At 37.4% G+C, this 15459-nt stretch overlaps 2 protein-coding genes across 2 annotated transcripts; both read left to right on the forward strand.

The window, feature by feature from the left end:
- Positions 1 to 1928: 1928 nt before the first annotated feature.
- Positions 1929 to 8428, forward strand: LOC140344961 (intraflagellar transport protein 140 homolog; the record flags this gene model as incomplete). The annotated part of the gene is given in 8 exon segments (XM_072432146.1): positions 1929 to 2106; positions 3515 to 3705; positions 3976 to 4071; positions 5165 to 5297; positions 6337 to 6480; positions 6594 to 6722; positions 7671 to 7853; positions 8319 to 8428. Coding segments are annotated over 8 exon segments (1164 nt in total), but the record flags the coding sequence as incomplete, so codon positions are not given.
- Positions 8429 to 10603: 2175 nt separating this feature from the next.
- LOC140344959 (intraflagellar transport protein 140 homolog) lies at positions 10604 to 15305 on the forward strand (the record flags this gene model as incomplete). Its single annotated transcript, XM_072432145.1, has 4 exons — positions 10604 to 10662; positions 13189 to 13366; positions 14749 to 14939; positions 15210 to 15305. Coding segments are annotated over exons 1-4 (524 nt in total), but the record flags the coding sequence as incomplete, so codon positions are not given.
- Positions 15306 to 15459: the final 154 nt, after the last annotated feature.

The raw sequence follows: 15459 nt of genomic DNA on the forward strand, positions 1-15459 counted from the left end.
TTAACTTTTTTTTTAGTTCATCTTTACTTTTTGTTCTCATCAATTTTGTACCTACTTAATAAAATAGCAGCTGCAATATAACCAGTTGCTGTGAGTCACTTTGTGGTAAAATGAAGCAAAGAAAAGTCACACTGGTGTGAAAATTACATTAATGGATCTAACTCTGTATAAAATGAAGAATTATCCACCTCTGTGTCTTCAGAATACTGAATTTATATTAGGATTTATAGCACTGCATTAAATAAACATTTGTAAAAAAAATAAATAAAAGCAGGAAAGAGAGGAAGTACGTTTAGATTTCAGAGCAATTATGTATAACAATCGATTTTATGAAACTGTGAAAATGCATTTCCATAAATTTAATTTGCTGTTATTGTTAATTTGGTTTTTTTTGGTTTTTGAAATCTGGGAAACTCTTGTATATTGTTGGTTAGTACATATTTTCACTTGTGATTGTTTACGTGAGTCATTTTGAATTGAATCATGTTTGTACATGGTTATCTTACCTATACTCTGAGGATATATCGTGTACACAGAATACTTTCCAATTCTCTGTTCAGCATCTAGTTGTATGTAAGGCAGTGTGTTTTGTATTCCAGCAGACACCTGCTGAGATTACAGGATAAATCAGCTAGAATTTTTTGGGCCTTCAGCCTCGTACAGATGTCTGAGGACTTGGATCTGTGACAGCTGAATGAACGAGCAGTGTACACACAGCGCCATTCTGTTGTATGGATAGGGGAGAAAGAAGGATGAGTGAGCGACTCCCCCGCTGTGCTCCATAGATGTGAACAGGGGTTGGTCAGGATCGTTTATCAGTCCACAATGCCAGGTTGATGAACAACTTTAAAAAATATGTCTGCTGTAATGGATCTAAAGCTAATTCCAGTTTGTTTTGGGCTGTAATGCATGAAGAGAGATGAACTGTAAAGCGGTCAGTTGGCACACTACAAAGCAGGAAGCACAGCCAACACAAGCAAATATATATGCCCCCATGCACATATGAATATAACATCCTTTTCAATATTAACCCCTTAGGAACCTTAGGAACAAACAGATTGCAACTATTCCCCCCCCCTTTCCTAGCAGAAAATACACTTTGCTTTTATCCTCTATCATGAGGAAATTAAGTCCAGCACTGTCCCAATCAAAAAAACATCAGCTCTGTCACATGGTGTGAATAGACCATGTGAAGGTGTGGGGCTAGATTAGCACACATTAAAAGGGCTGATTTATTAAAGCTCTCCAAGGATGCAAAGAATACACTTTCATCAATGAATGTGGGTGATCCAGCAAACTTGGAATAGTTTTTTTTAAAGTTGTTAGCAAATGTTTTCAATCTTGAACCAGATCCATGTCATGTTTGCCGGATCACCAGCTTCACTGATGAAAATGTATCTTCCCCAGCCTTGGGGAGGTTTAATAAATCAGGCCCAAAATTCTGATGTCCTTAATAAAAATATACATTAAAAAAATGTTTCTGATGTCATGGCATCTCTAATGAAATCATATTGTTAGAGCACTATAAAACCAGGAAAATATTTGGTGTTTGCTATCTAGCCAATTAGGTCCAACCTGCACCAGAAAAATTACAGCTGTTTTTTTCCCCCCGTATTTACCTTTAAATACACAGATAATGTTGTTATTAAATATTATTAATAATATTAATAATAAACAGTATAACAAATGACAGACAGATACAGACAGTGACACAGGAGGAGGATAGGACCCTGCCCTGAAGAGCTTACAATCTAGGAGGTGGGGAAGTATTGGACAATAAGAGGGGGGATAAGAAGTGGTGCAAAGTAGTGAGGGTTTCGAAGATGGGTAGACAAGTTTGAAAAGATGGGTTTTGAATGTAATGATTTATTTAAAATGATGTGTATGTGTTGAGAAATCATTATTGATTATATTTTTCTTTATTGTAGCGAAACGGTGTGGGAAAACATGGCACGTATGTGTGTCAAGACAAGAAGACTTGATGTAGCCAAAGTATGTCTTGGAAAGATGGGCCATGCCAGGGGAGCAAAGGCATTACGAGAGGCAGAACAAGAGCCGGAGATCGAGGCCAGGGTTGCCATGTTAGCCATACAGCTAGGCATGATGGTAAGGAATACAACCTAACCCTGAAAAAATGAAAGCTGTAGTAATATATTAAAATTGTTTAAATACATTCCTATGCCAGGAAGAATACAAAAAAATGTATTTGCTGACTCAATTCAAGCATTTTTTTCCAGAAGATCATACATAGATAAAAATAAAAAGTAGAGAAGCCTATATGTATCTACACCAAACATCCTACTAACTTCCAGAATAAACTTTCTGCAACAGAGAGATCCCTCTCCTCCATTCAGTAGGACAATGGTAACAATTTAAAACAAAACATATATTTGGCCCTCAGACAAATCAAATGCTAGACAAGAATCGTAATAGTAATTGAGCTGTGTCTAACTAAATATTAGTGGCACGAGTATGGTCCAAGTTCAAAGGGTTCATATCATCATTATCAGTGCCACTGTTATTAGACACAATTCTACTTTTTTATGATTCTTATTTGGTAAATGTTGTCAGGGTTACTGTATGCTTTATCTGGCTGGCTTTGCTTCATATTTTATTCATTGATTAAGGTATCTAAATGAATATGTCTCCCTGCTAATTCTGTCTCATACTTGGATGAACTTGGCCTTTTCTTTTGGCTGGGGCTGCTAATGCATCTTTGTCTGGATTTGTATATAGGTCACATCTTTTACAGAACTGACATTTTCAAGCTATACAGTAGGAAATATTAAACAAATACAATATAAGCTCAAACACTAAAGCTATATACAGATGTTTAAAGTTGTTGCTCAAAACTAGCTATTGTTTCAAATGACAGTGGGGACCAATAAATTCTGTACAAAACAGTGCTGTTGGAGGGAAGTGAGGACTAGTGGAAGGCACCCCCCTGTGTCTTCCATCATGGGAAACATAAAAGGCCATTAGTTGTCATTTGTTCAGTGACACTGCAGGATGGCTCACTGAATGTATTTTGAAACAGCTGTATGGATGTGGATTTTGGCCATGAGGATCACCAACATTTGCCTTAGTCAATGAACATCTGATCGATAAGCAATCAGATCTGAAGGGAATGCAGTTGTCAACTAATCCTTAAAAACTCATTTTTGGGAATTCAAATCAAGTATCTGTATTGTACGATTGAACGATCAAGTGCATCCAAGTAGAAATCTGATAATAATGGAAGGACAGAGTCTCGTGCATGTGTGTGTGTGTGCAGTGTTTTGTGACTTAAATATACATTGAATGGGTTGGTTGTAAGCAAAGTTATCAGCAGATCTGATCAGTGTACAGTAGTAAGGGGGAGGAGATATCAGATTAAGATAATAGTTAATGTGTTTTTTTAAATAGATATCAGTTAAACAGAATGGTATAAGGGAATTTATTCTAAGGCCTTGATTACGACAATAAACCCCTGGTAAATTTATTAAATCCTGTCATTTATGGTCTTTTCTTGCAGGAAGATGCAGAACACCTGTATAAAACTTGTAAGCGTTATGATCTTCTAAATAAACTATACCAGGCATGGGGACAGTGGCAGAAAGCCATTGAGATTGCAGAGAACCATGACAGAGTACACCTGCGCACCACCTACTACCAGTATGCCAAACATCTGGAAGTCCTGGGGGACCGCAATGCTTCCCTAAATTAGTAAGTGTGCTCATTGACTATTTTTATGTGTTATTAATGCTAAATACATAGACAAATAGACACATTTAAGAGCTGTTTTCACCTTCCAATGGCTTATATTGTTGTGCTTCCAGTCCTTAGATTGAAACAACTTTTTTATTTTTTTGATTTATTGAAAAATGATTGTGCTTTTTTTTTTCATACCAATCAAGAACAAGTCATGTGGTCAAATATATAGCATAATTAAGCATTAGAATTTTAGCTTTTCTTTTTTTGTGCTTCTCTCTACAGCTATGAAAAGTCAGATACACACCGCTTTGAGGTACCGAGAATGCTTCTGGATAATCCTCAGGACTTGGAGAGCTACATCAATAAGAAGAAAGACAAGTAAGATTAGCATTCCCTGTACAGTTTAGAGGTTTATTAATACTACAAGTGTCTGTTTTTCCACAGTGTGTAGGCAAGAGCGCATAAGTAAAGTTAGTTCATCGTGACTGCTCAGACTTTTGCAGACTTCTCAGTGTCTTCTGCAGGAGAAGATGGCACATAGATATTTATCATTTATCATCATTCATTACTTGTTTATATTTATTTAGTATTAAAATGTTTGTTTAGCCCAGTGTTTCTAAACCATTTTTTTGGGGAATCATCCAGATGTTGCCAGGGGTTCCTTGACCAATGAGCAGTTTGTGCTTCTGATGTTATCTGGGTGACATTCTTCACAGTGGCCAGCAATGTAAGAGGGCAGCACAGTGGCTCAGAGGTTAGCACTCGATCAGAACACTATCTTTGCAGGTTCTCCCTGTGTTTGCGTAAGGTTTCCTTGCACATTCCAAAAACTGCAGATAGGTTAAATGGCTTCTTCCTAAAATTGACCTTAGACTGTTTTAAAGACATATGACTGATGTAGGGACATTACATTGTGAGCTCCTTTGGGGGACAGCTAGTCACATGACTATATACTTTGTAAAGCGCTGCCTAATATGTCCGCATCATATAAATACTGTGTAAAAATATTAATAATTCTTCCTACTGAGCACCACATTAATGTGCTATTGATATAGTAATTAGCAAGGGTTCCCTGGAGACCTGAATGTTATTTAAAGGGTTCCCACATGAGAAACGTTCGTCTATCCAAACCTCTTAGAATTTTTACTGCTATCTGGGGCTTCGTTAGAAAGATTTCTTCCCATTTCCTGCCAAAGTAACAGGATAACTTGCAACAGGCATGCAGTTACTTGGAAGCATTGAGCTAGTGCAACAAATACTATAAAGGGGATGCAGTCCTCCATAAATACCTTCTCAGACCCTTTCACACTCTTACAATCAGAAAGATATATAAAATGGTAACAAAAATGGCATCAGTGTTTCCTCATTGCTGGAAGAATATCGATGGATGAAACAGTAGTAAAATAAAGCATTTGAATGATGCTATGTCTGACCCTCAAACTCTTTTTTGTCTTTGTTTGGCATTGTGCAGATGTCTCTGGAAATGGTGGGCTCAGTACATGGAAAGACAGTCTGACCTTGACTCTGCTCTTAAGTACTATGAGATGGCGCAGGATTACCTATCTCTGGTGCGAGTACACTGCTTTCTAAGGAACATTCAGAAGGTAAGAGCCCCGACATACAACAAAAACACTATATGCTTTATTTTATGTTTAAGTATGTTATACATAGCAGCTTACCCATCCTTCGATTTAGTGGCTATAGAATTTTGTTCCTTGGTTATCACTCAAATAACACACTCCATGTCCCTGTGTGGCTACATTTACTGCTCAGTCTATACAATGAGAGAGATATGGTTGCCACCCGTGTCTGTCTTTAATAATCCCATTAAGTGGGAGATAGCAGGATCAATACAGCTTGTACATGTTTCCTGTTTATTTTAAAGAAGTAACAAGGACATGGCATTTCTACTAAGATCAACAGGTATTTTCTCTTTCTGCTGAAAATGCTCTTAGCCTGAAAAAAAGAAAACATGCAGCGAACACATTACACTTAATACAAGGTATGTTAGGCCCCAATATATTACATTGTTGTTTTTTTTATTCTACTCATACTTTAAGAAAGGCACAATACAGTAAACCTTGTTGTGACTACAGGATGCCTGTTTGGAATAATCTTTAATTGGTTTCTTTGGATTACTTCACTTTACTTCTATACTTTACTCTTTTAACTTCCTAATTTCAGTCTGTGTGCAGAATATACAAAACAGAACTATCATAGTATTCAGACTTTTCTTCAGATTGCCATATATGATTGCACAAGAGTGGAGCAAAAAAAAGCAACAAAGCAGCAAATCTTAAAGACCCACCTCATTTGTATTAGAACCAGTTTTATTAGTCCTATTTAGATGTTCAATGTCTACAGTATATTTCACTTACTTAATACTTGCTTACTAAATAACATACAATAGCTGGAGAAAAAATGGATGTGAAGAAAGGGAGAATGCTTCTGCAGAATGTACTAAGCTATAACAGCTGGAAATCCAGTCTTAAAGTCTTATATATTTGGGCTGAATGTCCCAATTAGCCCAGGCAAAGTTGCACAATGTGCATTCGGTATTATTGTATCCCAGCAGTATTTTCTTTTCAATGTGGCCAGCTTTGACCATTGTCCGTCAGATGTGCTAATAATCTTGTTTTCTAGGCAGCAGAGATAGCCAATGAGACCGGTAATTTGGCAGCTTCCTACCATCTGGCACGTCAGTATGAAAGCCAGGAAGATCTAAAGCAAGCTGTGCACTTCTACACCAGGGCACAAGCTTACAACAACGCCATACGACTCTGCAAGGTACACTTTTGCAAAAGCTGCATTACAGAAATAGACTTGTTCAAAAGCCGCATTACAGAAATAGCTAGTTAGTTAACATGATTTTTAATGTAGGCTTTCTCTATTCCCTACAGGAGAACAATCTGGATGATCAGCTCATGAACCTTGCTCTGCTAAGCACACCAGAGGATATGATGGATGCTGCACGCTATTACGAGGAGCAGGGGGAGCAAATGGATAGAGCTGTTATGCTTTACCACAAGGTAATCTGTAGATGGGTAGTAAAATTAAAGCACAAGTACCCTTTGAAGCAGAAGTCCACCTCCCCAATACTTTAAGTATGTGCAAAATGCACTTATCCTTTTATGCAAATGGTGGACAGAATATCTTTTTCATCGACCAGATGTGATCAGAGTGGAATCCACAATCAATCAGATGCAACCATGTTAGATTTCCTAGCATTCCTTCACTACAGTGGAAACCATCCACAAGCGGAGGGGCTGAACTTATAAACACAGAAAGAAGGTGCTGAGCAATTATAGAACTAAAATCTGTTCACATTTTGAACTAAAATGTGTACTCTAGCATGCATGCACATCAGAAGTGAGGCATAGCAAAGATTTTTTTTTTTCATTTTACATAAGGCTAGCACTTTAAGCATAATGTATTCCCCAATAGTATTGCTAATTTGCTACATTGGTACCTCTTTGACATAGCCTTTTCCCAATGTTCCCTGAGTTTTTTTTTTAGATATGTCCTATTGACCATCATTTACTATAAAAAGGCTACTCTGTTATATATGAGCTGAAATTAATCCAATAAACTTTTAAAGCTGTGACAGTTGTAAAAAATGTTTTTTGTTTTATTTCCCCTATCCTTTTTTGCCCAAGTGGCATTGGTCAGTGATGAGTGAATCTTTCCAATGAAGATGTAAGCATTCATATTAGGGATCGTAATATTTCATTACTTTATAAAACAAAGTATTGTAACATTCTTTACTAGCAGGAAAAGGAGGTTTATCTTTAGAAAGTCACACAGAAATCTGTTCAGCGTCTGTACATGAATTTTGGAAATTAATCATGTTATATCACATCATTATAAATTATTAATCTTTCAATAGAAAAAGGAAATCTAAATGTAAAGATTACTAGTACCCAATGTTTTCAGTACATTCAATGTGCTAATGTTTTTCTATTTTTTTTTCCTCTTAGTCGGGTCACCTCTCTAAGGCACTGGAGTTGGCGTTTGCCACTGAACAGTTTGGCGCTCTTCAGTTAATAGCAGAAGACCTGGATGAGAAGTCAGATCCAGCCTTACTTTCCCGTTGCTCAGACTTTTTCATCCAGCACAACCAGTTTGAGAAGGCTGTGGAGCTGCTTTTAGCAGCTAAAAAGGTAAACAGTTTAACTAGTGCGCTAGTAAATCTAAAACCTGAGTGGAGGAAATGTAGTTTACCAAAGTATAACCCTATCTCAAACAATTGCCGAGTTTTGTAAAATACTTGTTTTCACCTTGTTTCCATCCTGTTTTGTATTTATGTTGTTCTGATTGTCTCCAGCCTCTTTCAGTCTCTTTCTTTCTACGTGTATGCACTCCAGCCATGACTGCACCTCATTGCTGTGGACCAACAGTGGCAATCATTTCTGCACAATTTTTTTTTCCAAAAAGACCACATGTAACAGGGTGACTACATAGAGGAAGAGCCTGAACAAGGACACCACAATCACCAGGGCATTTTTTTAATGAGAATGAAGATATAAACAGAATAAACACAACATTGCCTTTAGATCTACCTCTTTTAGCTTTTAACCTTCAGTATTTTAATACTATTGAAAAATGTTGTTTTAATGTTCCTGTAGTACTATGATGCTCTTCAGCTGTGCCTGGAGCAGAACCTCATCATCACAGAAGCTATGGCCGAAAAAATGACAGTGTCGAAAAACTCCAAGGAACTTAGCGAGGAAGCAAGGTTTTTTTTTAAATGGTCATGGTAGGGTGAATCATTTTCTTACCTAATTTGAGCTAAAAAGCACCTTTAAAATTTGGGAGCTATGCATGTGTGGTCACTGTGGATTTGGACTCTTAGTTCTGATTCAGGGTTTGGAGTGGCCATAGATGGTGAAAAAATAGAATGAAGTTTAGGCCCCCTTTTTAAATACTCTTCTTTTTTTTATTGCTTGCATATTGTTTTATTACATTTTGAATTCTAGCCTGCAGGTACTTATGCTTGTTTAAAAAAAATGGATTTTAACTGTTTCTTCAGCACAATTTTTTACATGGTTTATTTTTTAGACCATATATCTCTCATGGTAAATAGTGCAAAGGCAGGTTTGACCATATAGTTGTTGTCCCTTTTTTCTCATTGGACAACTTCAATACACATTAGTTAGACAGATTTTCACCAGTGCTACAACATGTAGAGCCTTCAGATGTCCCCAACAATCATGTCCCCCTTAGCTGCAAGGATGGACCCCACCTTGTGTAGCTGCGTCATAGTCATAGCAGGAAAATTGTTATCAGGGGCTGCTGTACAGTATTTTCTGATGTGATGACTGTCCAGAGGAAGAGCAGAGTACACACCTCATCCTCTCCATCTAATCAGCTATACATACTGATACAATATGGGCTGACTATAAATAATGTAATGCTCTGCAGATCTCACAGACTCCCATGTAGTTAAAGTTGTAACAATTTGCAGTCACCCATCTAACCACCTTAGTTAACCATAGACTGTCATTATATTTGAGAACCTAAAGCTGCATTTGTTTGTGACCCATCATTTTCTTACCGGATGTATTAATTTTATTATTTTATAACCAAACATAGCACCTGTAATCTGGGTAATGGTAATGAGCAGCAATGACCCACTTTAAGTAGTGTTTAGTCACAAAGATAAAAGATTTCAATATTTTAAGAATTCTTACTTTATTGGTTAGGCAAACTTTGCTTACAGCAATGCACAGTAAAGTCACAGTGCATTGCAGAGCCATTATAAATGATGCCCCATGTACATTCAATTAATCCTTCCGAAACCTATAGGACAGTTTTAGACCAATCACACGCAGCCATACGTGGGTGAGGGCAAAGTAAATCACATTCTTGCCAACTCGAAGGGTTGCATGGGGGGAGTGAGAATTAGGACCAGGATCATTGTAAACTTCATCTCCCAATCCCCAATGATTATGAATTACAAGCTGTCCCTTATTTAATAAAGCATAAAATCCAGAAACTCCTGGTTAGGTGCCAAAGATCATCTTTCACTGATGTGTAAACTGATAAGTTTCCTAAGCAGTTACTTCTCATGTCCTTTGTACAATCATGAATTCATTTCATACTCCTCTCTGCTATATATGTGGCCTCCTCTCTCCCAGGCCTCATCTGTCATTTGTGCCCGGTGTCAGAACAGCTACAGGCCGGGGTTCACTCTTCTTGGTTTAGTAACAGGAAATCCTCTGTCAGCTCCATGGTGGGAATAGGAAGGTGTTTACTGATGGGAAGGGATTCTGTGTACGTGTTCTCGTGTTCAGTCATGTTTGTACTTCATTACAAGGCACATTCATAAACACTCATCGTTCCTTCTATTAAACATCCCAGAGTAAGACATAAATAATGGACCTTGCCAAAATACAAAGGTCATTAGAAAATTTACACACCTCGATCCACCATTTCCCAATACAGCACTGCCGTCTATACTGCTCTTCACATGTATACTGGCATGCATAGTAAAAAATGTAGAGCTTTAGGGCAGATTGATAATAAAAAATAACACCTGCTTAATCTGACTAGGCTGCTGTCTCCTTATACTAAACATTTTTTATCCTGCTGTGATTGCTGCTGCTAGTAACATGATTGTGTGCCAAGGCACTTGGTCACATGATTGCTAATATCATTATTATTAATATTAAACAGGATTTATGTAGCGCCAACATATAAAGGCAGTGATGTACATTAAATAGGGGTGGCAAATGACAGATAGGGATGGAGGAGAGGACACTGCCCAAAAGTACTTACACACTAGTAGGGGGATATCTCAGATAAAGGGACTTATGGTATTAATATTTGGGCAGAGCTGGCCAATCAGCTGTTCATCTTGAACTTTAACCTTCCTGTTCTATTGTAATCATGTACCTAAATGCATAGGCATATGGTCAAATGGCAGGCCAAGGGGGGGAGGACATGGGAGCAGCAATATCTAAATGACAGGTAAGCTTTTTTTTTATTGTGCAATGTGTATCGGCACAATTGATTTAAACCAGCTATTATATTTTATGAGATTTTAGTGATTAGCTCACATATATATTAAAGAGGAACTGAACTCTGATAAATGCCTATAAAAAGTCAGGAAGAAGCAAAAAGTGACCTACAAGTTTTACCAGCAGTCTCCTTGTAGCTCACCTTTTTCCTTTTAGTGACTTGCAATGGCTTGTTCTGCACTGTGACTGTGTATGGAGGCAGCCATCTTAGTAGGGGAGCAGGGCTTTGTTTGCTTATGTCAGAGCCTCCAGCAAGGAAAACTGTAAGGTGCAAAGTAGAGACGTCACCAATTCTCATTCCAAATATCCTAAGACTAGCACGGGCAACAGTGCCTTTGATCTCACACTGCAGACATACAGCTGAAACACTGTAGGTGCCTAGGTACCCCCTATTGGAGGTATTTAGGCCAAAAAAGTGTATTTTCCGGGGTACTGATTAGTGATTTTATGATGTTAGCGATGGTATGCTAAATGGTTTTTGGTGACAACTTTAACCTATCTTAGTTACAATGATTACTGGTACCAATGAAAGGGAGAATTTCCCTGTTTTAACTTTTTTTTTAGTTCATCTTTACTTTTTGTTCTCATCAATTTTGTACCTACTTAATAAAATAGCAGCTGCAATATAACCAGTTGCTGTGAGTCACTTTGTGGTAAAATGAAGCAAAGAAAAGTCACACTGGTGTGAAAATTACATTAATGGATCTAACTCTGTATAAAATGAAGAATTATCCACCTCTGTGTCTTCAGAATACTGAATTTATATTAGGATTTATAGCACTGCATTAAATAAACATTTGTAAAAAAAATAAATAAAAGCAGGAAAGAGAGGAAGTACGTTTAGATTTCAGAGCAATTATGTATAACAATCGATTTTATGAAACTGTGAAAATGCATTTCCCTAAATTTAATTTGCTGTTATTGTTAATTTGGTTTTTTTTGGTTTTTGAAATCTGGGAAACTCTTGTATATTGTTGGTTAGTACATATTTTCACTTGTGATTGTTTACGTGAGTCATTTTGAATTGAATCATGTTTGTACATGGTTATCTTACCTATACTCTGAGGATATATCGTGTACACAGAATACTTTCCAATTCTCTGTTCAGCATCTAGTTGTATGTAAGGCAGTGTGTTTTGTATTCCAGCAGACACTTGCTGAGATTACAGGATAAATCAGCTAGAATTTTTTGGGCCTTCAGCCTCGTACAGATGTCTGAGGACTTGGATCTGTGACAGCTGAATGAACGAGCAGTGTACACACAGCGCCATTCTGTTGTATGGATAGGGGAGAAAGAAGGATGAGTGAGCGACTCCCCCGCTGTGCTCCATAGATGTGAACAGGGGTTGGTCAGGATCGTTTATCAGTCCACAATGCCAGGTTGATGAACAACTTTAAAAAATATGTCTGCTGTAATGGATCTAAAGCTAATTCCAGTTTGTTTTGGGCTGTAATGCATGAAGAGAGATGAACTGTAAAGCGGTCAGTTGGCACACTACAAAGCAGGAAGCACAGCCAACACAAGCAAATATATATGCCCCCATGCACATATGAATATAACATCCTTTTCAATATTAACCCCTTAGGAACCTTAGGAACAAACAGATTGCAACTATTCCCCCCCCCTTTCCTAGCAGAAAATACACTTTGCTTTTATCCTCTATCATGAGGAAATTAAGTCCAGCACTGTCCCAATCAAAAAAACATCAGCTCTGTCACATGGTGTGAATAGACCATGTGAAGGTGTGGGGCTAGATTAGCACACATTAAAAGGGCTGATTTATTAAAGCTCTCCAAGGATGCAAAGAATACACTTTCATCAATGAATGTGGGTGATCCAGCAAACTTGGAATAGTTTTTTTTAAAGTTGTTAGCAAATGTTTTCAATCTTGAACCAGATCCATGTCATGTTTGCCGGATCACCAGCTTCACTGATGAAAATGTATCTTCCCCAGCCTTGGGGAGGTTTAATAAATCAGGCCCAAAATTCTGATGTCCTTAATAAAAATCTACATTAAAAAAATGTTTCTGATGTCATGGCATCTCTAATGAAATCATATTGTTAGAGCACTATAAAACCAGGAAAATATTTGGTGTTTGCTATCTAGCCAATTAGGTCCAACCTGCACCAGAAAAATTACAGCTGTTTTTTTCCCCCCGTATTTACCTTTAAATACACAGATAATGTTGTTATTAAATATTATTAATAATATTAATAATAAACAGTATAACAAATGACAGACAGATACAGACAGTGACACAGGAGGAGGATAGGACCCTGCCCTGAAGAGCTTACAATCTAGGAGGTGGGGAAGTATTGGACAATAAGAGGGGGGATAAGAAGTGGTGCAAAGTAGTGAGGGTTTCGAAGATGGGTAGACAAGTTTGAAAAGATGGGTTTTGAATGTAATGATTTATTTAAAATGATGTGTATGTGTTGAGAAATCATTATTGATTATATTTTTCTTTATTGTAGCGAAACGGTGTGGGAAAACATGGCACGTATGTGTGTCAAGACAAGAAGACTTGATGTAGCCAAAGTATGTCTTGGAAAGATGGGCCATGCCAGGGGAGCAAAGGCATTACGAGAGGCAGAACAAGAGCCGGAGATCGAGGCCAGGGTTGCCATGTTAGCCATACAGCTAGGCATGATGGTAAGGAATACAACCTAACCCTGAAAAAATGAAAGCTGTAGTAATATATTAAAATTGTTTAAATACATTCCTATGCCAGGAAGAATACAAAAAAATGTATTTGCTGACTCAATTCAAGCATTTTTTTCCAGAAGATCATACATAGATAAAAATAAAAAGTAGAGAAGCCTATATGTATCTACACCAAACATCCTACTAACTTCCAGAATAAACTTTCTGCAACAGAGAGATCCCTCTCCTCCATTCAGTAGGACAATGGTAACAATTTAAAACAAAACATATATTTGGCCCTCAGACAAATCAAATGCTAGACAAGAATCGTAATAGTAATTGAGCTGTGTCTAACTAAATATTAGTGGCACGAGTATGGTCCAAGTTCAAAGGGTTCATATCATCATTATCAGTGCCACTGTTATTAGACACAATTCTACTTTTTTATGATTCTTATTTGGTAAATGTTGTCAGGGTTACTGTATGCTTTATCTGGCTGGCTTTGCTTCATATTTTATTCATTGATTAAGGTATCTAAATGAATATGTCTCCCTGCTAATTCTGTCTCATACTTGGATGAACTTGGCCTTTTCTTTTGGCTGGGGCTGCTAATGCATCTTTGTCTGGATTTGTATATAGGTCACATCTTTTACAGAACTGACATTTTCAAGCTATACAGTAGGAAATATTAAACAAATACAATATAAGCTCAAACACTAAAGCTATATACAGATGTTTAAAGTTGTTGCTCAAAACTAGCTATTGTTTCAAATGACAGTGGGGACCAATAAATTCTGTACAAAACAGTGCTGTTGGAGGGAAGCGAGGACTAGTGGAAGGCACCCCCCTGTGTCTTCCATCATGGGAAACATAAAAGGCCATTAGTTGTCATTTGTTCAGTGACACTGCAGGATGGCTCACTGAATGTATTTTGAAACAGCTGTATGGATGTGGATTTTGGCCAGGAGGATCACCAACATTTGCCTTAGTCAATGAACATCTGATCGATAAGCAATCAGATCTGAAGGGAATGCAGTTGTCAACTGATCCTTAAAAACTCATTTTTGGGAATTCAAATCAAGTATCTGTATTGTACGATTGAACGATCAAGTGCATCCAAGTAGAAATCTGATAATAATGGAAGGACAGAGTCTCGTGCATGTGTGTGTGTGTGCAGTGTTTTGTGACTTAAATATACATTGAATGGGTTGGTTGTAAGCAAAGTTATCAGCAGATCTGATCAGTGTACAGTAGTAAGGGGGAGGAGATATCAGATTAAGATAATAGTTAATGTGTTTTTTTAAATAGATATCAGTTAAACAGAATGGTATAAGGGAATTAAACCCCTGGTAAATTTATTAAATCCTGTCATTTATGGTCTTTTCTTGCAGGAAGATGCAGAACACCTGTATAAAACTTGTAAGCGTTATGATCTTCTAAATAAACTATACCAGGCATGGGGACAGTGGCAGAAAGCCATTGAGATTGCAGAGAACCATGACAGAGTACACCTGCGCACCACCTACTACCAGTATGCCAAACATCTGGAAGTCCTGGGGGACCGCAATGCTTCCCTAAATTAGTAAGTGTGCTCATTGACTATTTTTATGTGTTATTAATGCTAAATACATAGACAAATAGACACATTTAAGAGCTGTTTTCACCTTCCAATGGCTTATATTGTTGTGCTTCCAGTCCTTAGATTGAAACAACTTTTTTATTTTTTTGATTTATTGAAAAATGATTGTGCTTTTTTTTTTCATACCAATCAAGAACAAGTCATGTGGTCAAATATATAGCATAATTAAGCATTAGAATTTTAGCTTTTCTTTTTTTGTGCTTCTCTCTACAGCTATGAAAAGTCAGATACACACCGCTTTGAGGTACCGAGAATGCTTCTGGATAATCCTCAGGACTTGGAGAGCTACATCAATAAGAAGAAAGACAAGTAAGATTAGCATTCCCTGTACAGTTTAGAGGTTTATTAATACTACAAGTGTCTGTTTTTCCACAGTGTGTAGGCAAGAGCGCATAAGTAAAGTTAGTTCATCGTGACTGCTCAGACTTTTGCAGACTTCTCAGTGTCTTCTGCAGGAGAAGAT

The sequence above is a fragment of the Pyxicephalus adspersus genome, unplaced genomic scaffold (assembly GCF_032062135.1).
Source record: "Pyxicephalus adspersus unplaced genomic scaffold, UCB_Pads_2.0 Sca263, whole genome shotgun sequence".
Taxonomy (NCBI): Eukaryota; Metazoa; Chordata; class Amphibia; order Anura; family Pyxicephalidae; genus Pyxicephalus; species Pyxicephalus adspersus.